The sequence below is a fragment of the Numenius arquata genome, chromosome 4 (assembly GCF_964106895.1).
Source record: "Numenius arquata chromosome 4, bNumArq3.hap1.1, whole genome shotgun sequence".
NCBI lineage: Eukaryota > Metazoa > Chordata > Aves > Charadriiformes > Scolopacidae > Numenius > Numenius arquata.
Window position 1 is genome coordinate 29,212,128 of NC_133579.1, and position 23,611 is coordinate 29,235,738.

Here is a 23,611-nt window from a genome sequence, read left to right on the forward strand (position 1 = left end):
GGCTTCTGCAGGGGATGCTGCAGGTGGTTGATGTTACTGGATGTTTGCTGTGTGTCTGAATGAAACCACAGTATAGGCAAAGTCTTTACTATGGTGAGGAAGGGTTAGTGCAGCTTCTTGTATGCAGCGATAGAGCTGGGGGGGTGGGGGTGAGAACAGAGCTATTCGTCATGTCAGAAGCACTGCAGACAACATAAAGATTTGTGGAGTGTGTAGGCAAGTGGTGTGGGTAGGTGCAAGAGCAGAGCTGGCAAGTCCTTGCATAAGAGTGTATCAGATATTTTGGTAGTTGATGATGTAACTCAAATGCCATTTTGCCACTCAAAAACTAAAGCTTGCTCTAGAGTTTCGGATGTTTTTGAAGCAGTGGTATTCATGAGGGCTCTCATTCAGAGCATGGTGGGAAAAATTAAATTCCTCCCTTGCCTGACACAGTTTTGAAATTTCTCTTATCTGTAGCCATTGGGCTGGACGACCTTGAATGCAAAAAGATGCTCTAAATCTCTCCTAGAGACTAAAACCCAAGTATCTCATCACATGGATGTGCATCCTAACTTAGAAATTACTCTCATTCTTTCCTTCTTAAAAATTTCTGGGATATTTTGTATAATGTTAGAGTATCGTTCTAGCTTTCTGTCTATTGTACTACCTAAGAGTCAGATTGAAATCTGCCTTCCTCCTAATATAAAGTAGGAGCTGAATCAAAACTTGTAATAAAAGCTTCACAGAGGTATCTCAAAACTGAGATAATTCAATTTCTTGTCTACCAGGAGCCTGCTCCATCCTATGAATCCACCCTAAAGCTGCATACATGAATGCTATGAAGATTGTTTTCCCTGTTCTCCTCATTTATATGTTTGCATGAAAGAATGCTGTATTGTGACCATTTCGATTTAAGCAGCCAGGATCTGGTTAGTTTGTTTAAATGCAACAGGGCAAAGATGTTTGCGTAGTCAGGTATCTGAAGATGCAAACCCTCCTGAGAATTTAGCACGTAGGCGCTTTCAAAATCCATGTAGCCCCCTATCTACATTTTAGGAACTTTTTAGAGTTAGGTACGTATTTCTTAGAGGTCAAGTATCATTTATTTCAACTTCACAAAGTTGCATTTGAATATAAGTGTATTTGAAAGTTGATGACATAAGCACATTTGCAATTTTTTTCCCTTATACTTTGCAAAATATCAAAGAAAAAATAAAAGCTTTGCAGAGCTATCAAAGTAGTTGGAGAGGCAATGTCAAGTTGAAAATAATATTTCTTTCCAGAAAATGCAGAAAGTGAAAAGCCAAAGAACTTTCCCTGAACAAAATTGATGATTTGATTAGCACTCTTATTTGCTAAAAGCCGTGGGTGGTATAAGTGATAAATTAGGAATTGTTGCTGTAATTATACGATAGTTGTTGCATGCCTGACTGAAACCTATTTGGCTATTCCTAGCCCCCCCCTTAACTAAACTCTGAGAAGCCTTTAGTATGGAAGGGAAATTTTCTTTGGCATTGTGTACATTTAAAACAACTTGCTTGTATAACTCTACTGGTAGGTTTTTGTCATCAAACTGTCTTAACAGAGGAATAGGTTATGTTGATTTAAGTATTACTAGAAAAATCATTCTCAAGCTAGTTCTCCAGTGGGCTTAATTTGTTACTAATCTCATATCTGCTATTTTGAGAAGAACTGTTTCTTGTAAACTAAAGTAGCCTATAGAGCTCCTATTATTATTAGCAAAAATAATAGCTGATGAAGTCACCCAATGCTCTCAGGAGACAGGTATTATTATAATAATTATACTAATGAACAAAATGAGGCACAGAAAGATTGAGGCCAAATTCAGCTGCATATGAATTGCCCAAGGTCATAGAGTAATCAGCTGTATGCTGGGAATAGCACAGCAACAAAACAACAAAACAAATCCTGAATCATAGTCAATTACTTATTCACAGAAGAATTAACTTCTGAAAAAGTTATTTTTCACATGATTTTCATCAGTCTTTTGAACTATATTATCATTCTGTGTCTCCTGTCAAGCAAGACCTTCCTCTGTTTCAGCAACAGGAGTACAGGAGTTCTTTATATCACCCAAGGGAATAGTTAAGGCTTTGTCTCTGATTAATAGGAAACTTTTTTATCAATGATTTACAGAGGGGAACAGTGCTTTTCAGAGAATAGGAGAATTATCAAATGTAATAATCTGAGAGGAGATCAAAAATTCTCATAATAGTCCTAAAGTTACTCTGTAAATCCCTCCTGTGCTTTTTATGCTTTGGCTCATCAGGTACCTGTTGGTTGGACAAAAATTAGGTGAAGTTCACCCTTTGTCTTCATTTTGCTTTTTTTCTCTGTTTCAATTCCTTTTCATAAAAATGACATGCTTTTTTAACAGGAAAATTATTTCTAATAATCTCTCTGATTATGTTTAGATTGAAGACAACACATATTTATTCTCTAAAAAAGCTGTATCTGAAATACAGGCACTTTTCCTAGTACAAGCTCTCTTTTGATATGTATTAATCAAAGCCTGTCCAGATAGGGGTTGTTTGTGTTCCTTTTTTTCTCTCAGCCTTGGGTCGTAGTTCTTGCCTCACTGATATCCCATACGATGCCAGCCATGCTAACAGTTTCTAATTATCAGCTGTGCAGGAATCTGGTTCAGAAAAACGTAAGACAGTAGTACAGACAGTATGACCCTGTACTGTTGATTTGACATTGTTTCATTTACTACAGTAGCTACATTAAATAAAGATATGCAGCTACTACAGTAAGCAAAATAATGTCATGTTAATGCACTGGCACAGCACATCTCATTAGCTCTCAGATTTTCAAACTTGTTGACTATAGGGTCAGAAGAACTGGCATTGGAAGGGACTGCTGGTGAACAGCTCACCTAATCTTCTGTTCAAAGCAGGGATAGCATCAAAACTAGATCAGGTTACCCAGGGTCTTATCCAGTTAAGTTTTGAATACCCCCAAGGACATAGATTATGGGTACCCTTTCCAGCACTTGGCTGCTCTCATTGTGAAGAATTTTTCCTTAAGTCTGTCTTGAATTTCCCTTGCCATAGCCTGTGACTGTTGCCTCTTTTTCTTTCACTGTGCATCTCTGGTAACAGTTCTCTTTACCACATACCTTTAAGAAGACAGGGAGGATCCAGAGTTAGATTTCTATTAGCTTTCTTTTTCTCATGCTGAACAAACATTAGACTCTTAATCCAACGTCACTGATCATATTCTGCTTCTTAGAGGTTTTCTGTCAGGCTCTCCCCAGTTTGATGTTTCTCTTGTGCCAGGGCACAAGACTCTGTGAATGCAGCTGAACTTCCAGATGTAGTTTCACAAATGCCAAATAGTGGGGAAGTGTGATTTCCCCTGACCTGCTGGCCATGCTTTTGCTAATGTGGTCCAGTATGTGGTTAATGTCCATCACTGTGTATGTACTCTGATCACTCATGTTATCACCAGGACCGCTATGTCCTTTTGTCAGAGCTTTTACCTAGCAGGTCAGTCCCCAGGCTGTACTCATTCACTGAGTTGCCCTAACCCAGTTGCAGCATTAACATCTGTCATGGCTGAACTTTGTGAGATTCCTGTCAGCCCTTTCCTTTGCTTTGCTGAGGTCTCTCTGAATGGAAGCCGTCCCATCTCGGGTCTGACTGCTCCCCCCCCAGTTTGAAGTCACCCCCGGATTTGCTAAGGGTGGATTCTGTACCATGCCCATGTTGATGATGTTAAAAAGTTGGAGCACTGACCCATCTAAACCGCAGGACTAGGTTTTTCAAAAATGTTTCAGTTCTGCAAGATTTTCAGTGGCATCGCTCTGTTACTTAAGACTGTCTCAGGGTAAAAGCTGCTAGTCTCATCACATATTCAGTCTGTCAGAATCCATTTCCATAAAAGTAGCTGCCAGGCAAGTTTCATATGGATTCATATGGCTGGGTGTTGAATGCATATCTCTACAGTGTCTGTGATTCAACATCCATTGACAAATCAGCCTCGGCTGTTGTTTATAAAATGAAAGAACTTGTGGTCTCTTCACTATTCTTAATCATTTCCTTGTAGGACACAGTGGTAAAAGTTGCAATTGCTACTGGCTGATAGATTTTGTAAAATCATTTGTAAAATGATGGCATTTCTGGAATGTTTCCCACATATTATTCAGTGATCACCTTTACATACATTTTGTATTACATGAAGAAAAAAAGCAATGGAGTTGCAGATTTCCATGGCAACAACTATAATTCTATTTCCTTTGTTTCATGAAGCTGGAATTTACCAGCAAAGAGTTGTTCTGTTAAATGGCAACCACGGATCTCAAAAGGCTTATAGGGCATGCAATCATGCAACTACAACCTCTACTACAGCAAGCAACTTTTGCCAGGCGAAAAAAAAAAAAAAAAAACCTGAGCTATTGTCTGAAAATGAAATTAAACAGAGAAGTGTTGCCAGTTGTAGGATTTATTAGGCTCCTGCAAGTATGTTGAAAGATACAGGAATTTGCAAACACCTCTCTGTTTCCAAATTTGAGTTCCTGATTTCCAGCTATTTTTGCTACATCAGTAAACTAGCATCAGTAAGGGTGCAAAGATTTCACTAGCTTACTTTATATGCAGAAATTTTGACTGTGATTTGGAGAGTCTTGTCGCTGATTTTAAGTTCTCTGATCCAAAAAAATATTTGCGAAGATGCATTATGTACCTTAATTTAGAAGTGTATGCGTTTCTTTTCAATAAATGCTTATTGCAGTTTTAAAACTGAGCAATGTCAAGAATTGTCTGTATATCTACCTGGATACATGATCATGATGTGATCCTCATGTGTGTGGGCACAGAGAGTAGAAAAGAATAGCCCTTTATTTTTATATACCAGCTTCTCAGTTGATTTTAAATCTGTAAAAGCCCAATAAAGGCAGTGGAGCTACTAAAGTAAATATTAACGGAAATATGAATAAATTACTTTAAATTAAACTAATATGTTTATTTGGGTGTTCATAGGCACAGGCATATTTTTTAGCCCCTCCATCAAAAAGCTAAAACTTAATTATTTACATTCATGTACATTGATATGCATTGCACATGTTTAACTAGCACCAGTATGTATGATTCAAGATGCATTTGTCATGTTTAAAAGTAACTAGTTAAAAGGAAGGAAATGTGTTCCTTTGGAAGGTATTGAAGAGTCATCTAAGAGGGCTTTACTACATGATAGCAATCTTTATGTATTTTGGGTTTGTTATTTTTTTCTTCTTAACTGAAATGCCTTTATATGACATAAAACTCAGTTGTGAAAATGTCAGAAAGCAAAGGTCAGCAAGACTATGTGTGTTACTGAATACTAGAGTCACGCACTGATAAACTTAATAAAGAATATTCATGAAAGATTATTGATGATTATTGTTTCAGCAAGTATTCAGAAAATTGTCTTCCTGTCATTTTATTAAAGTTCATTGGTAACAGCAATTTCTATATACTGAAATGAAGTAGCTAAAAATGTGATTTCCACAAATATGTGTAATTGGAAACTACTGATCTGGTTTAGATCACACAAGAAAAACTTCATAAGAAAGCTTGTGAGGTCCAAGGCATTTGCTTTATCAGAAAGAATGAAACTCAAAACTGCGCATTGGTAAGCAATCTTAGTACAGATCCTAGCCTTTTTTTTTTTTTTTTTTTTTTTTTTTTTTTTTGCCAAAATACATATGTAAGCCTTAGAATTCCAGTTTTTCAGCCCCAAACTTACTCATGTAAGGTTCTCCCAGCTGGGGACATTCTGGGCTCATCCTTATTTCACATTTGTTGCCACATGCTGGAGAGAGTTTTTGAAGTCCATTCTCCACCAAGGGACATTTTTTCATGCCGTGACTTTCACCATACCAGCTCTAAAAGTGGCCAAAGCCAACTTCTAAGAGGTCAGAAAGGCTGTCCTCCCAGTACTCCCAAGTAAAATACTGAGGACTTGAACCCAAACACCTCTTTAAGATATGTCATATCTTTTGGCAAGAAATACCATGAAGAAACTTGCACACTTTGAAATCTTCTCCAAATCATATCAGGTTGAGGTCAAACACAAGCAGATTTGTCAGAGAGAGGGAACCCAGCAAAGCAAGGAGTAAAAAACAGACAGAGATGAAGGAGGACAAGACTTTTTAAGTTGGCACTGATGGCAAGCCTCACTATTTTTAACTTTGGCTTGACACACCTCATGAAAGACAACCTTCTGGAACACCATAAATCTTAGGTTGAGTTCCCCAAGAAACACTTACTCCTGGTGAAGCATACCAGCATTTGTGGACAGTCTCTTTCTTTGACCTCTCCAACTGATCCATTTCAGTTCATTCTTTCCCACCCCAGCTCTGTTTTAGTTTGTGTCCATTGCCTCTGGTCTTGTCACTGGGCACCACTGGAAGGAGTCTGCCTCTGTCTTCTTTGTAGAGGTTCCTTCAGGTATTTACAAACATTGATAAGATCCCCCTGGAGCCTTCTCTTCTCCAGGCTAAACAGTACCAGCTCTTGCAGCCTTTCCTCATAGGAAAGATGCTCCAGTCCCTTTGTCTTCTTAGTGGTGTTTTGCTGGACTCTTTCCAGCATGTCGATGTCTCTCTTGCACTGGAGAAGTCTCTTGCCCAGAACTGACGCAGCACTCCAGGTGTGGCCTCATCAGTGCTGAGTAGAGGGGAAAGATAACCTCTCTTGACTGGTTGGCTCATGTTCAACTTGATGTCCACCAGGATCCCCAAGTCCTTTTCTGAAAAGTTGCTTTCCAGATTGGTGGCCACCAGCATGTACTGGTGTCCAGGGCTGTTCTTCCTCAGGTGCAGAACTGTACTTCCTCATGTCGAACTTCATGAAGTTATTGTCAGCCCATTTCTCCAGACTGTTGAGGTCCCTCTGGATGGTAGCTCGACGCTCTGGCGTATCAGCCACTACTCCCAGTTATGTAACATATGTATATCTGTTGAGGGTGCACTCTGCCCCATCATTCTAAGCATTAATGGAGATGCTGAACAGGACTTGACCCAGTATTGACCCCTGGGGTACACTACTAGTTAGTGGCCTCCAACTAGATTTCATGACACTGATCACCACCCTCTCAACCCATCCATTGAGCCAGTTTTCAGTCCACATCATTAAAATGGGCTGCTCATCCAGCCCATACTTCTTCAGCTTCTCCATGAGGATCTTATGGGAAACAGTGTCAAAAGCCTTCCTGAAGTCAAAGTAGACAATATCCACTGCTTTCCCCTCATCTGCCAAGCTGGTCATTTCATCATAGAAGAGTATCAGATTGATCAAGCATGTCTTCCTTTTTGTGAATCCATGCTGACTAATCCTGATGAATTCCTTATCATTCATGTGCCTGGAAATAATTTCCATGTTTAGCTGCCCCATCACCTTCCCAGGGACCAAGGTGAGGCTGACCACCCTGTAGTTCTCTGGGCCTTCCTTGTTGCCCTTCTTGAAGATAGCAGTGTTATTGGCTTTCCTCCTGTCCTCAGGCACCTCTCCCAGTCACAGTGTTGTTTTGGCAAACTAAATAGCATCTTCTGTACTCTACAGGCTACTATTAACTCCTTAATTCAGTGAAGACCAAAACTCCTCCTAGCCCTCCCATCATTGACTTGTATTTTATATCACCTCCTAAGAAACACTCATAATGATGCACATAATTCACTGCTTGTTTTTGAAATGAGACAAAGCTGTAAATGAATATTTCAGTAATGAACTGCTTGAGATGAATGACCCCTAGAGCATATCTTTGGAGGTTAAGCTAATACCCTAGAGCTTAAGCTGATCTATATCAGTGCATTCTGTACCACCCGCCGTCACTTTAAGCATTCATGAGTCAACATGATGAACTGTTCTAGGACTGTGATTCATTTCCATTTTTGACTTGAATAAAATGTGTAGGGATGTGATATTATTTTGGATTTTACTTTTTGGTTGTAGGTGGTTTTTTGCTCTGATTCTGCCCATTTCCCATCTGCAAATAGCCATACCTGTAAACAAGCGTATCAGTACTGAGCACCTTCAAAAATCCTAGATTTTTACTTGCAAAGCCTGAAGATTTTGTCCTGGGTGACACTGCTTAGAGAAATTATTTCATGGTTCCACACAGTCTCATCCCCAAATTCTGTATATTTTTGGGTCAGCAAATATCTATCTACAAAATGTTTTCCTTTGTGTCGTTTAACAGCACCTCTGTTTAATTAAAGCTCCCATTTAACGGTAATGGGAAGGACAATCAATATCTGCAAATAATGTCTCTGCTATACTGGATTCTCTATCATATAGATACAGATATATGTATTTATCGAAGAAATTTGCTCACACTTCTAGAAATCTCTCCTATGTGTTAAAAACTCCTACCATTTGTTTCCACTAAGACCTACTGTATAATCAGGCTTGAAATAGTCTCAACTCTGTTCATGTCAGCATCATCTCTCATGTTATTAGTGAATGGTTTTATTCAATGAAAAATTGAATAAAAAAAGTATTTCATATATTGCCTCTGTATAATACAATGGCTCAAACCTTGTAAAGATGTAAGAACCTGACCTTCTGCCCTCACAGTAATTAGTAGTTTCCATAGACAGGAAACTTCTTTCATGAAAGAAACAAAACCACAATTTTTTGACAGAATATGGGTGAAGACACACACCTTACTCACACTTAACAAATATAATCCCAATGCACTGTAAAATCCAGCTACTTTTCTCCAACATTAATCCATTCTGTCAGACAACAAAGTGATCTATTATGAGCTCCTTTTAGAGTAAAGGAAAAAAAAAAAAAGAAAGAAAGAAAGAAACCCATAACAATTCTGCCAGAAAAATAGCAAAATGTCCCAATTCTTTCTTTATAGTGTGGCCAAGGAGACTGGAAAAAAATATCAGTCCCATTGAATTTCCCTTCAGAATGCTTTTCTTTCACCATTGCTTTATTATTCATACATAATGTTATTCCACCGCCAAAGACAAATCATCATCCACCTTGGCACTGCAAAGTGGTGTTATTATTTAGAGATTTTTTCCTCCATAATTGATTAAGAAACTCTCTAAAAGGTCATAACAAGGTTAGAATAGCTACTGAAAGCTTAAATGTTAGAAATATATTATAAAGGCTGAAATCGCTGAAATGACTTTCACAGCTAGCTTTTCTGTAAGTCTTTTCAGAAGACTTGTGAGGTCATATGTGGGGGGATTTGCCAGTATTGTGTATTCTGTCAGGAACAGCAGGCTGGATAAAAATAGAAAAATAAACATAAAGCAGTGCATAGCAAATAAATAGTATGCTGATACCTATAAGCGTTTATATTAACAGTCCAAACACAGTCCAAATAACACATGACAATTTTCTAAGCAAGCTAAGTAATCATGAACAAAGGGTTATGGGGAAATTATAAACAGAGAGTAATTATTAGTAATACATCACCAAAGGGAAGAATATTTTCATTGGACTTTCATAGGAATATATCCTGCATCCCATTTTAGTACTTTCATAGAGGGTCTGGATCAAGGCACAATCCAGTTATTAGACTTCTTGGTCTTACAGGTGTAAGACAATATGGAAGTGGGTCAACAAAGAGAAAGAATTTAAAATTACAAGTCAGAAAAAATGTTTGGAACAGCAGAATAAAATTCAACAGAAACATGGACAAATCACAGTTCTTAAGAAGAAATAATGTGCTTCCCACTACTGGTTGGGAACAGTTTTTATAGAACAGGTCTATGCCATAGTACAGAGGCTGAGCATGTGATAACAGTATCTGCTTTTGCTAAAAAGGCAAACACGACACTTTTCCTTGGTCGTTATTGAAAACTCATTTAAACAGAAAAAAATACTTCTTCCCTCCTGCTTGTTCTCTAACTCACCTGATAACTGAGCTGGTACCTCAGCTGATGCTAACTTCTAGATTGTGTGATTCTTAAACTGTAGTTCACTGTAGATACCAGTGAAATGAGTCTGTGCTATTCCACTGTCAGATAATGCACACTTGAGAAGTGAAATACATTTCTTGAACCTTCTTCCTCTTCAAGTCATAACACACAAAGCAAGCTTCTTTAGAGTTACAAAGAAAAAAAAATCTAAATAGTGATATTTAATTCATATTTCCAGACTACAATTCTCATTAGTCTTCTGTGACCTAGTTCTCTTGCTGTTTGTTTAAAGACTCTAATGAGGATGTGAAATGAGACAGAGTTTTTTATCTGTAATAAACTAACCTATTTCCAGAGCATATCTGCAAAAACAAACTGTCTTTATTGCAGGATTGCAGGCTAAAATTGGAATTAACTGTACATTGTTCAGTTCTTCTCCCCAAGCCAAATATATTTTCTGTCACCTTCGGTGTTTTGACTTTTTTAATGCAAAAAGAAAATGAGAGAATAATGTGCTAAACAGATCAAAGCTCAGAACCCTAATACATTTAACAGGCTCCATTCTTGGAATTGTATTCATTATTGATATCAGAATAACAAATCTATTTAAGTCAATGGAGATACACTATGGGAATTAAAAGAAAATTTAACCCTTAAGGGGTTAACCCTTAAGGGTTAACTTAACCCTTGTCTCATGAAAGAACAATAATGAAAAATATGGGGAACTTTTTACAGTGACACATTAATAGATTTTTTTTTTATTTCTATTTTGATCAAATAGCCCTTTAAAAATTACAAAGTTGTTGCTGGCAATGCAATGGCTTCATATGACTTAATAATTTGGATGTTTTGGATTTGGACATTGGATTTGGATACAAGAAAGAAATGCAATGCCCACCGTGTAAAAGGTATCTTATTAAAGAAAGATTCTGGAGGAAACCTAACTACTAGTTATTTCATGTGAGATAACAAAAACATTTCAATGATGGAATTTTTTATATTCCCACTAAAAAAAATCTGTGAATTGATGTTTTGATTCATGCATTTCTACTTTTTTGTTTTCACCCAAGTTCTAATTACATCATCATTTTCTCCCTCTAAAACGGGGTAAAAAGTCTGGATTATGTTTTGAGTTTCCTGAAGTCTCATCAGATATTTGTAGCAACATCATTCTAAATGGATATTTCATTTCATGCTACATTAATATATTGTATGTGTTTAATTTGATATACTGGTTTTACTTTCCTCTATATTTCTACACCTAGATACCAAAGATTAAGGTCAGTTCATAGATGCAAGATTGCACAAAACCTTCAGTGAAGTCATAGAATGGTTTGAGTTCGAAGGGACCTTTAAAGATCATCTAGTCTAACCCCCTGCCACGGGCAAGGACATCTTCAACTAGATGAGGTTGCTCAGAGCCCCATCCAACCTGACCTTAAATGTTTCCAGGGATGGGGCATCTACAACTTCTCTGGACAACCTGATCCAGTGTTTCACTAACCTCATCATAAAACAATTTCATCCTTTTACCTAGTCTGAATCTAGCCTTGTTTAGTTTAAAACCATTACCCCTTGTTCTATAGCAACAGGCCCCACTAAAAAGTCTGTCACCATCTTTTTTATAAGCCTGCTTTACGTTTTGAAAAGCTGCAATAAGGTCTTCCCAGAGTCTTCTCTTCTGCAGGCTGAACAACCCCAACTCTCTAATCCTGTCCTCACAGGAGAGGTGTTCCAACCCTCTGATCATTTTTGTGGCCCTCTTCTGGACCTGCTCCAACAGATCTATGTCTTTCCTGTGCTGAAGACTCATCAGAGCAGAATAGAGGGGCAGAATTACCTCAAATTCATTCTCAGATCAGCCAATAATATGGTTTTTATATTGATAAAAAAGATTAAAAGTAAAATTGTAGCTGACAGTGATCTAACAATAAGTAAAAATAATTTCTTGGACAAATTAATGTGCTATTAAATTATCATCCTTTATATGATACACAAGGTGATAAGATCTTTAAATATATGTGTTTATATTTCTATTTTAAAGTCTCAAATTAAAAACAAAATTGACAACGTATTCTTAAGTTATTTTTTTCCCAAAGAATCACAGAATCACAGAATCACATGGGGTTGGAAGGGACCTCTGGAGATCATCTAGTCCAACCCCCCTGCCAAAGCAGGTCCACCTCGAGCAGGTTGCACAGGAACAAATCCAGGCGGGTTTTGAATGTCTCCAGAGAAGGAGACTCCACCACCTCCCTGGGCAGGTTATTCCAGTGCTTTGCCACCCTCAGAGTAAAGAAGTTCCTCCTCATGTTTGGATGGAACTTCTTATGTACAAGTTTGTGCCCATTTGTCCATTTGCCTCTTGTCCTGTCACTGGGCACCACTGAAAAAAGACCAGCCCCGTCCTCTTGACACCCACCCTTTAAGTATTTATAGGTGTTGATCAGATCCCCCCTCAGTCTTCTCTAGACTAAAAAGACCCAAGTCCCTCAGCCTTTCCTCATAAGAGAGATGCTCCAGGCCCCTAATCATCTTTGTAACCCTCTGCTGTACCCTCTCCAGCAGTTCCCTGTCCTTCTTAACTGGGGAGCCCAGAACTGGACACAGTACTCCAGACGGGGCCTCACCAGGGCAGAGTAGAGGGGCAGGATAACCTCTCTTGACCTGCTGGTCACATTCTTCCTGATGCATCCCAGGATGCCATTGGCCTTCTTGGCCACAAGGGCACATTGTTGGCTGATGGTCATCCTATTCTCCACCAGGACTCCCAGGTCTTTCTCCTCAGAGGTGCTCTCCAGCAGGTCAGCCCCCAACCTGTACTGGTGCATGGGGTTATTCCTCCCCAGGTGCAGCACCCTACACTTGCCTTTATTGAAGTACAACAGGTTCCTCTCTGCCCAGCTCTCCAGCCTGTCCAGGTCTCGCTGTATGGCAGCACAGCCCTCCGGGGTGTCAACGACCCCACCCAGTTTTGTATCGTCAGCAAACTTGCTGAGGGTACACTCCATTCCCTCAACCAGGTCATTGATGAATATATTGAAGAGGACTGGACCCAGTACTGACCCCTAAGGGACTCCACTTGTTACAGACCTCCACCTAGATTCTGTGACTCTAATAACAACCCTCTGAGCTCTGTCTTTCAGCCAGTTTTCAATCCGCTTCACTGTCCATTCCTCTAATCCACACTTCCTAAGCTTACCTATGAGGATGCTGTGGGAGACTGTGGCAAAAGCCTTGCTGAAGTCAAGGTAGACAACATCCACTGCCCTCCCCTCATCTATCCAACCAGTCATGCCATCATAGAAGGCTATCAGGTTAAGGAATTTATTTTAATAAAATAGAAACTTCATTTTCTCTCTATAGAGTCCCTAAAGAAATGTAGTTCATCTGGTCCTGTTGTAGTTAGCATATGGCAATACTACTTGCCCAAAAGGTGATATCAGAAGTTGTTCTTTAATTAGAGAACAAGAGGAAACAAAGAACTGTGAGTGCTCTCAATGTGATCTTCTGCACTAGAGCAGTTCTTGCCTTAATTTATAATCAAAATGTATATTTTGATTCTTTCAAAGCTTTAATGTGTGCTTATAAAGTTCTGCATTGGTGTTGGTCAGATCAGGAAGGAGCTAGTCATCTCAGACCAGGAATAATGATATAACTTTAACCACTTCAATTCAGTTTAGCTTTCAGATAATGAACCAGAGTCAAAGGGGTTTTCTTACTGGAATTATTTTTTATTTATCTGCTTTACTGGAATTATTATTCTGAAGAATGCATACTAATATAAAGTATTGCCTATTATCTCAAGACTAGAATTTACCTTTTAGGTCAATAAATTATACACAGAAATTGTCTGTGTATAGAAGTTACATGATTTTCTTTATTTTTCTTACTCAATGAATTTACTCTTGTTACCCTTGCTATACTAACATGGTACAATAATAGGTTGTTTGATATTGCCCTGATCTCCACAATAAAGGAAATTCTCTGTATTAATAAACTTTAAATTCTCCAGTATTCCTAAAAATAAAATTGCTATGATAAGGCTTTTGAACTTTTTTTAATGGAGGAAATGTTTCTGAAAGTTCTTTACTTTGTACCAAATAGTTTCCAGTGATGATCTGCACTACTGACAAATGAAATGTAATATTTGGCTATAAATGAGCAGAAAAGACATTAGCTGTAGACAGGGAGTAATTTAGATGACAATTCTTAAGAAAACAACAGAAGTAATTACAGTAGATTGATCTGATGCAAAATATCTGCAACACATCAGTGTGTGTTAATACACAAAAATGAAATAATTGTGGATCTCTGTGTGGATACTGTCTATAAAAGTGGCATAAAAGTCTATAAAAGTCTATACTGTCTTTTTTATTACAGAATAGCATGAGTTTGTACAGATAATTTATTTATTTATTTATTTGGCATTATGATTCTGAATGAGAAATCCCTAGGAGTTAATCATTAGCCTACAGTAAATTATCCAAACTTTGAATACCTTCTGCTCTGTAGCTGGACTCTCTGAAAATGGGGGTTTCTATGCACACCCTTTCAGAGTATCACACTTACCATCCTGGTGCTGCTTCCGAAATTAAGGTGTTTTCTACTCTAAATCTGCAGACATAGTTGATCCTTCAGTGTTAATCCTTCCAGACATCGCCTGAAGAAATTACATGCCCCACAGCATCACCTTGATTTGTTATTCCCACAATTGTAGATTGCGGATATTGTAGATCCTGCAAATTATTGATCACGTTTTATATTCTGTAAAGCCAGAAGTACAAAAATTTTGCAGATACATTCTCTTTTCTTCCAGACAGACAAAGCATAGGTTATACAGGTATATCCAAAGAAATTGTCAGGATGTGCAGTCCTTCATCATTCTTTTTTTTCTGTAGCCTAGTCTTGTCTTTCATTCACATCATGCATTGGAGACCGAGCTCTCTTTATTAAAGTTTACATTCCTCCTGTCAGGTTTCTGTGCTGTAGCTTTTGTACATATGGACACTTATCATATAATTGACAGTTTCAGTTACATGAAGTCCTCCAGACTGGGAAAATTTTTGCTTGAGGCTGTAACCTGCTGCTGGTGATGAGATGCCTCCACTTGAATGGAGTATTAGGGGATTAATGGCTCTTCATTACTAATTCTCTGCTGATTCAATCCAATATTCAATCCAATATGCAGGTTAAATGACCAAAAAGAAATGTGGTAGTAGAGGGTTTTAAGATTTCAGGTATATGTTAATTCTTCATTATTTTAAAATAAAAAATAACAAAGTCCTGGTAGCAATAAAAATAGCAGTAGATAAACAAGGACATATTCCTGTGTCCTAATATTAGCCTGTGCTAATGAACCTTTATACCCAAATATACTTTTGCAGATTTTTCCAGCGCATTCACAGTGCTGATGTTTATAACACAGTTTCAATGATAGTATAAAATCTGTGGTAATTCAGAAAATACTATCTTCATAACAACATTGGTTCAATTTACAGTTTTGAGATTATTTATCAAGTATGGTTATGTGTGATCTTCCATTTATGTTTGCTTTGGTTTTTAGCTCCAGACCAGTCTGTCTGAACCAATGACATTATCCAAGTCGATCTCACTTCCTCGTAGTGCATATTGGCATCATATCACCCGGCAGAACAGCGTTGGAGAAATCTACAGTTTACAAGGCAAGTTCCTTATAAGTAAATGTCATGTCCATTAGCTTCTTTCCATTTGATCAGAATTCATGCAAATTGCTTTTTATTTGCACTGGCTGTTTTCTCTCCATTTCACTTTATCAATTGTCAGGAACCTCAACAGGATTCCCAAATTTACATAAAACAGGGTTTTTTTAGTCATTTTGTAAACTAATGGTGAAAATTATTCCCAAAATCACCACATAAAGCTGGATAGACAATTTGGCTCAATGTAGCTTCTCAGTAGCTAATTAATGTGAGGTTGTTTTAGTATTTTCTTCCAATAAGACTGTGTATGTATTTGGGCAACCTCAGGGTACCCAATTAAATCTACATAAAGTGGCTGTATGAGTTGCAAGATTAAAACAAAATAATTATAGGAATAAGAGCTATTCTTGGTGAATTTACTTGGCAAATCATACATATAGACAGTTGATTGGACTAACAGGACTTGTGTATGTACATATCATTGTGGTTTGTCTCCAATTCTCTTTCATATGTTTAGATTCTAAGCTATTTGCTTATGACTTTAAACACTATAATTAACATAATTTGATGATGATGATGAAATTGATTTGTATCTTTCAGGAAACTGAAATTATTGTTATATTTAAAATGTAGACCTTAGTTAATAGTATTGTTTTCACTTTTAAAAAATAACAACCTATCATAAACATATTTCTTTGTATTACTTGGAGAGGGCTTAAGGATTTTGTTTCACTTATCTCTTAATAATCTGTTTGCATAAGCAATTTACATTTAGATAGGAGATTAGAAACTGCTCACAAACGAGTACTCAATGCAAGAAAACATATTACCTGTTTTCATGAAAATAAGTGAAACGCATTATATAGATGAAAGACATGAAGTGTTTTATTCTGTAAATTATCACATAAATTAAAATCAGCAGCTGAGCTGTGAATTCAGTGCGTGACTCATTAAAGGGTACAGCATTTGTTTCCCATCATCCCCCATCCAACAAAGACAAAGTGAATTTCTAATCACGGTTATAATCTTAAAGTTAAATAACAGTAATGGAAAAAAGAAAATAACCTTCCACAAGTTGTTTGTTAAAAAAGTTGTGCTTGTAGATCACCTTAAAAATATTCACCATATCACTGATAGTTTTTCATGAACACAATAAGAATGCAAAAAAAAAAAAAGTTTATTTGTAGAGATGTTGGAGTACCTCTTCTTATGTTCTTGATATGTCTTTCCTTTGGCAAAAAGATAGTAAAGGTGTTACGATATGCATGAAGTGAGATAAATGTATAGAACATCTTTCCTTCTCTGCAATCTTTTGTTTTTTACAAATGGCCGTTGCAATAAGGGAAATCAAAACTTGATATATCAATTAAAAGTTTAATATCTATACTAATTGGCTTTGCAGGAGGAAACATATTGGAAGTGTATTATTAAAAATGCAAGAATTTTACTTTCAGAAGTATTCAGATTTTATTCACACTTCCACTGAAACATGGGGCTAATGAATATTTCAGACCGTAAGATTGTCATTTCTCTTACATGTATTATGATGACTGAAACTTGAGAAAATGTACCTGATTTCAGGAAACACTAGTTCAGTTTTAACAGTGGGCTAAGAAATGCATCCAGCGGAAAATTTTGTCTCCTTCTGCTTGCAAAACTTTTACATGCAAGATTATTCATCATCTGTAATGAAGGTTTCTTTGAACCTTCTGCTGCAATGACTAATTAAATGCAATGTACTTGTACAGAAGTTGAAAGGAGCACAAAATACACCTTTTCCTCCTAGTACCTGTTCATACTGATAGTCTTTGCACAGCAGAAACCTACTGATTGTCAAAGCATCAGCCCACAGATGCTTCATAGATGTGGGTGGAAGGTGGGTAGCAAGGAAGCAGATTGCGAACATCACTTCAGCCCTCACCTTAGTACAGCAGCCAGCTGAGAGGAGCTGTTGCAGAGGGAAAAATCACTTGCTGCTGCTGTGATCTCCTCTGAACTTGGAAAGGTGTATTACACCTTCAGAGAGGAGACATTTTCTTTAGAGAATAATCCATCAGACTCAGTTCTGCACTTCAGGTGTATTTATGGCAAAGCTTTTTACATTCAAGAAACAAATTTTAAATTCTACACATTCTTTTGAATAAAAAAAACATATAACAAACTCTAAAATGAAATAACTAGTGTGGTGTCTGCCGGTGTTCAGATTACTATCAATACCAGAAAAGTAACAACGTAACTCACTGTTAAGTACAGTGTAAAAGTGTTTCCATAGTGGCAATTATTTCAAACTTGCAGTCTGAAGTAACTAGAATTTAATTAATAACAGCTGGTGATATATAGGGAGAAATGAATATGTGCTCATATTACCTTAGATAAATTGGCTCTTTGGGAGTTATTTAGCAGTCGAATTTAACTTAATTAGTAGTGTGAGTTGATCTGATAATGAGTATGCTGTAGAGTACAAGGTAGGGGGTTTTGTGTTTGTTTGTTTTTGTTTTTTTTAAAGACTACATTTCAGATGAGAAAAGGCAATTCAATAAATGGGCACTGGGTTTATCATCCTCCATCTGCCCATGAAAACACTTACATGTAAAGACCTGAAAAGATTAAAGCACAGAATAATACTGCTAAAGGAACACAGGTTGCACAAAATACACCAAAATGAGGTGGGCTGGTTTCTCTCTTTACACAGCTTTTCTTCCATTTGTGTCTTCTCTGCACTCTTTCAGTTCTTGATTGCACTGCTAAGATAAAAGTAGTAATTTAGTAGTCTAATTAATCTTGTCAATAGGAACAACTTGGTGGTTGGCTCTTACTAGTGGCAGCACATCACTACCAGTATTCAGTTCCAATTTTACAGTATAGTGCTGCAGGTCTGACAGAGTTCATGCGTGATCTGCAGCCGCTGTAGAGGTTGTGGCATGGGGCCCCATTAGCTGACACAGTGGTGCCCTTTCAGCTCTGTGCTTTGCCTCTCCTCTCTGATGTGACATCGGGCATGTGGCAAGCCCCACCACTGCACAATAAAAAGAAAAGGGGAATTGCTGCCATGCCAGGAAGCAGCACAAAATTTTTACAGCCATCAGGTTAAATTTCAGTCTAATCTTCTGTGTTGGAATGATTTCACTTAAAATCCCATTTGATACCCACGGCTTTACAAATCACAATACTTCTTTCTAAAGAGTGCATATTAATAATCCAGATCTTGCCTTTAATTACAATTCAGAAATGAAATAGTGTCCTTACATTTTTTTATCATAAAATAGTTCAAGTAACAGAGAAAAAAAGAAAAAATAATTACTTACACATTATTTTTTGTGCATATATGTCTTACATGAATTGTACATTTTCATGTATAATAAACAGCTTTATGAAGGATTAGAACCCATCTGAAGATAAACTTTCATTGATATGTTATGCTCTCCTATATATAAAGATTTACAAAAATACAAAAACTACAAGCCAAGAGCAGCCTTCTGAACTGAGGTCATAGTTAAGGAGAACACGAAAGCCTTGTAAGCATAAAGAAAAACCCCTGGATGTATCCTCATAACTCATTGTTTATTGTTATTACCTGGCCTATGATTTAGCACTGTTTCACAAGAGATTAAAAATTGAGAAACAAAGCACATATCTTTTTATGCATCAAAAGATAATAAATACTGTTAATCCATTATATATTTTAAAATTTTGCATTTGGGGTTTTAAATTTGTTTAGGAAGAAAAAATGATTGCAGATTGAGTTTTCAGCTAGCTGAAAGGTACTGTTGTAGTTCTTGCTGTAGAGAATTTAGACAGTACAAATTTTAAACACAGTCAGTTTGGATATTATTAAACAAATAAGGCCAGGTAAAATTTTTATATGGGAACCTGCATTACCTTTTTGTATTGCAGTTATTGAAATCCCTGAGGAAATCATTATTTAGAAAATCTGTTTAGAGTCTGGCCTTCCTCCAAGAAATTCAAAATTAAGAATCACTTTCAATCACCCCTGTTGTGTTTGAGTCTGGTTTGTATTCCTTATTTGGACTTCGGTTTTGCGATTCATACTCAACGTGGTGAACATCTATGCACATAAGCAATCCTATTAATTTCTATGAGAGTACTCATATGAAGGAATGTATATTTGTATAAGAATTACACCAGCAACATCTTATATGTTTTCCTCTTAAAGAGAACAGTAATGTTTTGTCCACAGTAAATTGCTAATCACAATTTCCTTATCACAAATGCAAATTTTCTCTTTCACAAATGCTCACCACATTTTGTTGTAAACCCATAGCAAAGTAATTAAATTCCACTGAAAGATGCCTGCAAAGAGCTAGAGTCTCATGTTTTTAAATTTAGTGAGGAACTTTGAGAAATAAAACTATAGTCTTCAATAAGGAGAGACTCAAGTTGGAAGCATCATTTGTAAGTGCATGTCAAAATCAGAAACACACAGAAGTAAAAACTGGCCTCAATGAAGTTTGTAGGAATTTTGCCATTGATACAATTGTCTTTTGTATTGCACACTAAAGATGCAAGAAAAATAAATCTGCTTTTGCAAATCAAAGCAGAGGGAATCATAGAATCATAAAATAGAATCATAGAATAGAGTCATAGAATCGTCTAGGTTGGAAGAGACCCTTGGGATCATCGAGTCCAACCATCTACCCTACTCTACAAAGTTGTCCCCTATACCATATCCCCCAACACCACATCTAAACAGCTCTTAAACACATCCAGGGATGGTGACTCAACCACCTCCCTGGGCAGCCTATTCCAATGCCTGACCACTCTTTCTGTGAAAAATTATTTCCTAATGTTGAGTCTAAATTCCTAATCCTTTCCTAAGGATTTCCTAATTTCCTAAGGATTTCCTAAATTCCTTTCCTAATGTTCAGCCAGGAATCTCTGGCTCCTCTTTGGCCTCAGTAAGCAAGTCTGCATTGCCCCATGTCTCTTGGCCTTGTTCGGTGAGAGCTCACCCTTCTTTTGGTTTTGGATATATTTTAAGTAGAATAACATGTAGTATTAACCCATTCAGCTAAAAGGTTTTGTATGTAAAAGGGAGACAAGGTCACACACAAATGATTTCTCTCAGCTACGTTTCCAGCCTTTTCAAAGTAAAAGCTCTGATATGTCATTAAAAGTAATCAGAGAGTATTCGAGTTGCTAAGTATTTAGAAGGGTTTGAATCATCCTTTTCAACTCTCCTTAGGCTAATCCTGCAGGAATTTCCTATGTGGGCTTCTGCAGTTTTCTGCAAATTAAAGTATGCAAAATGAATTGGAGGACATTCATCATTTTGGCATTTCCATTGTTTGTTCATATGCCCAGCAATAGAGTACAGAATCCATTTCCCTATCTAATCTTGATGCCAGAATAATGTGAATGACATAAAATGTTAGAATATATCTGTTATATAAAGCTGATCACTCAGTAATGTTTCACTTAGTGTCTACCAGCAGCTAAAGCTGAAATGTTTTATAGCCTGCCATCTTCCCATTTCCTTTGCTGAATCTCATCAGGACTCTCACATTAGTAAATGAAGCCTATAAAATTTGAAGTATGAATAAAGGACACCTGAAACAGGATACTTACTGAGAAGAAACTACGTAAAAGCTACATTATTAAAATGACTGTATTATGTGGCTTCTCAAGTCTTATGCAGTAGATTTGATCCTTTTATTTTGAGCTTTGAAATTCTGTACAAAATAGCGCATCACTGGACTGATTTTAAAATGGCATATTGGAAATGGGAAGTGTCTTAGAAACTAGTAGAGAAGAACCTTATTTTGTTCAACAGTGATTGTTATAGCTAATTGAGAGCATTACTGACAATCTCTAAAGAGTATCTTGACATATTCCCTTTCATTCTGATAAATGGTTGCTGAGGTAAGAGGTTCTTACAGTTATAAGCCATGAAAAATAGGGGGGAAAAGCCAAATAAGATTAATAAAGAATATTCTGTTGTCAAATTCAGAAGTTCTGATTTCATTTAAGAGCTATATTGTGATGCCCTTTCTCTCAGAAGATAGTCCTCCAGTGAGATCACTTGTCAATGAGGTTATTCTGTGCTAGACCAGAAAGTGTAGAAGTCACTGTAGTCTCAAGTTACAACTGAAAGCCCAGTGTAAGAAGAGCAGTTAAATACTGGCTGATTGCCTCCTCTCCTTTCCAAAAACCAACAAATGTAAGTTCTTCAGTGCAAACTAAACAAATTATTAGTTATAAATCTATTTTTATATCTTAGCTTAATGACTTCATGAATATGCGATGGCACTAGCTTCTTCCTCACCTTTAGCGTGAGAAGCAAATCAAGCTTTGTCCCTAGCTTAACTTACCTGAAACCAGGAATCTTTACTCTGAGTTAGTTTAAGACTAATTACAGTTATGCTACAGTCATTTGATATCTCTGTTGTATCGTAAAATTCAGCGACCTGCATTGTATCATGAGAGCTGTAGTTCAGTGAAAGAATATGTGTAGTGGGCGAATAGGCATAATGAGCTCCACGGATGACAACTGTTGGCTGGTATTGGATTGTCTGAACAAGAAAGGTTTGCTATGTTATATCAAAGAGAAAATTGAAATACTTGTCAAGGGCCAATTTTGTGAAAACTGCTTTTTTCTATTAAATCGTTTCACCAATAAAGCTGGACTACTCTAGCTATGACTAGCTTATTTTGTGTTAAGTATGTTATCACAGTTAAAATCGAGAAGATTGTTGGCTCATTTTTGTAATTTCAAACCAATTGAAATATTTCTCTGCTGACAAACCAGATTTTCTAGTCAAATTATTACTCAAAATCATGGATGCGTTAAACCTCCTTTAAAACAATTTTGGGCAGGGAAAAGCCCGCATATGTGTGAAAAAAGTACCTGGGCAAAAAGATGGATTTTCTTTAGTATCTATTTGCAGGAACTGTTTCTACTTCGTTTTCTTTCAATAAATACTTTTAAATAAAATAAGAATTATTGAAATTGATACTTCTATAATAATTCTTTTATAATCTATTCTTTTATAATCTAGAAACAAATTCTTTTATAATCTAGAAACAATGTAAGTTTTGAAAATAAGCTGTGTAATGGGAAGAGTGGGGGACATTAATAATACCAGCTTTGCCAGCACTAATGAGGAAAGAACCCAAGATCAACTATTTCAAGTGCAATTGACTGTGTTCTACTTAAGTGGAAAAAAGATCCAATCCAATGCCCCCCTTCACATTCTAATGTTTATGACATAAAATGGGATCATACAAATATATATATAAATATATATTTAAGTGCTTGTCAGAAGTGACGTAACATTGACCTAACTGCCTGTTGTTTGGTTATTATGAAGTTTAAAATATATTTGTTATAGAAAGAATATCCTAAGATCTCAAATACATTAATTCTATGTTTCTGTAAGATTGTCTTTTAGGTGTATCTCACTTTACTAACATGCAAAAATATTACGGTGACATTTTTGGCACATGACATATAGTCTGTTGTTACTAGAGACCTATTTATTTTCACGGTAGGGCCAATTTAGGCACGATGGACACCCTACTCAGTATGTTCAATTTAATCAAGCCATAAGAATATATTCTTTATAAATCCATAGTGAATTTCAGCTGTGCAGGACTGATTAAAAAATCATAGTATTATTCAGTAGAGAGAAAAAAAATGTTCAAAAAATCTTAGAACATCTTTCATTCTCTATTTGTTCAAAAAAGCCTTTCATCTTGGTGAATTCTTATATCCTGCCAACTTTTTATTTGATCAAAATGATACATTGTAAGAAACTAAGATAAATTTCACAGAAGTAAGAACTGTGAATAACAATGAGAATTTCCTCCCAGTGCACAGTTTGCAAGATTTCACCAAAGTGAAAGTTTTTCCTCTTTTCCAAAACTGAAGTCTGCCAGCTCCCTGTTTGAATACTCGAAGTTTGCCGTTTAGTTGCTGGATACTTATTTATCCTTCAAAATTCTTTGAAGATGCCTTTTGGGAAAGGATTTTAATCAAAGGCTTATTACCCTGAGTTTAAGAAAAAATGAGATATTCTGTTTTAAAGCTATATGGAAGAAAGCA

General features: G+C 36.7%; 1 protein-coding gene across 1 annotated transcript in view; it reads left to right on the forward strand.

Annotated features, from left to right (window-relative positions):
• The window catches only part of DOK6 (docking protein 6), a 255,253-nt gene that overhangs the window by 197,051 nt on the left and 34,591 nt on the right, over positions 1 to 23,611 (forward strand). The window contains exon 7 of the mRNA XM_074146578.1: positions 15,435 to 15,552. Within this exon, the coding sequence (XP_074002679.1) occupies positions 15,435 to 15,552 (118 nt within the window). The remainder of the gene's footprint in view (positions 1 to 15,434; positions 15,553 to 23,611) is intronic.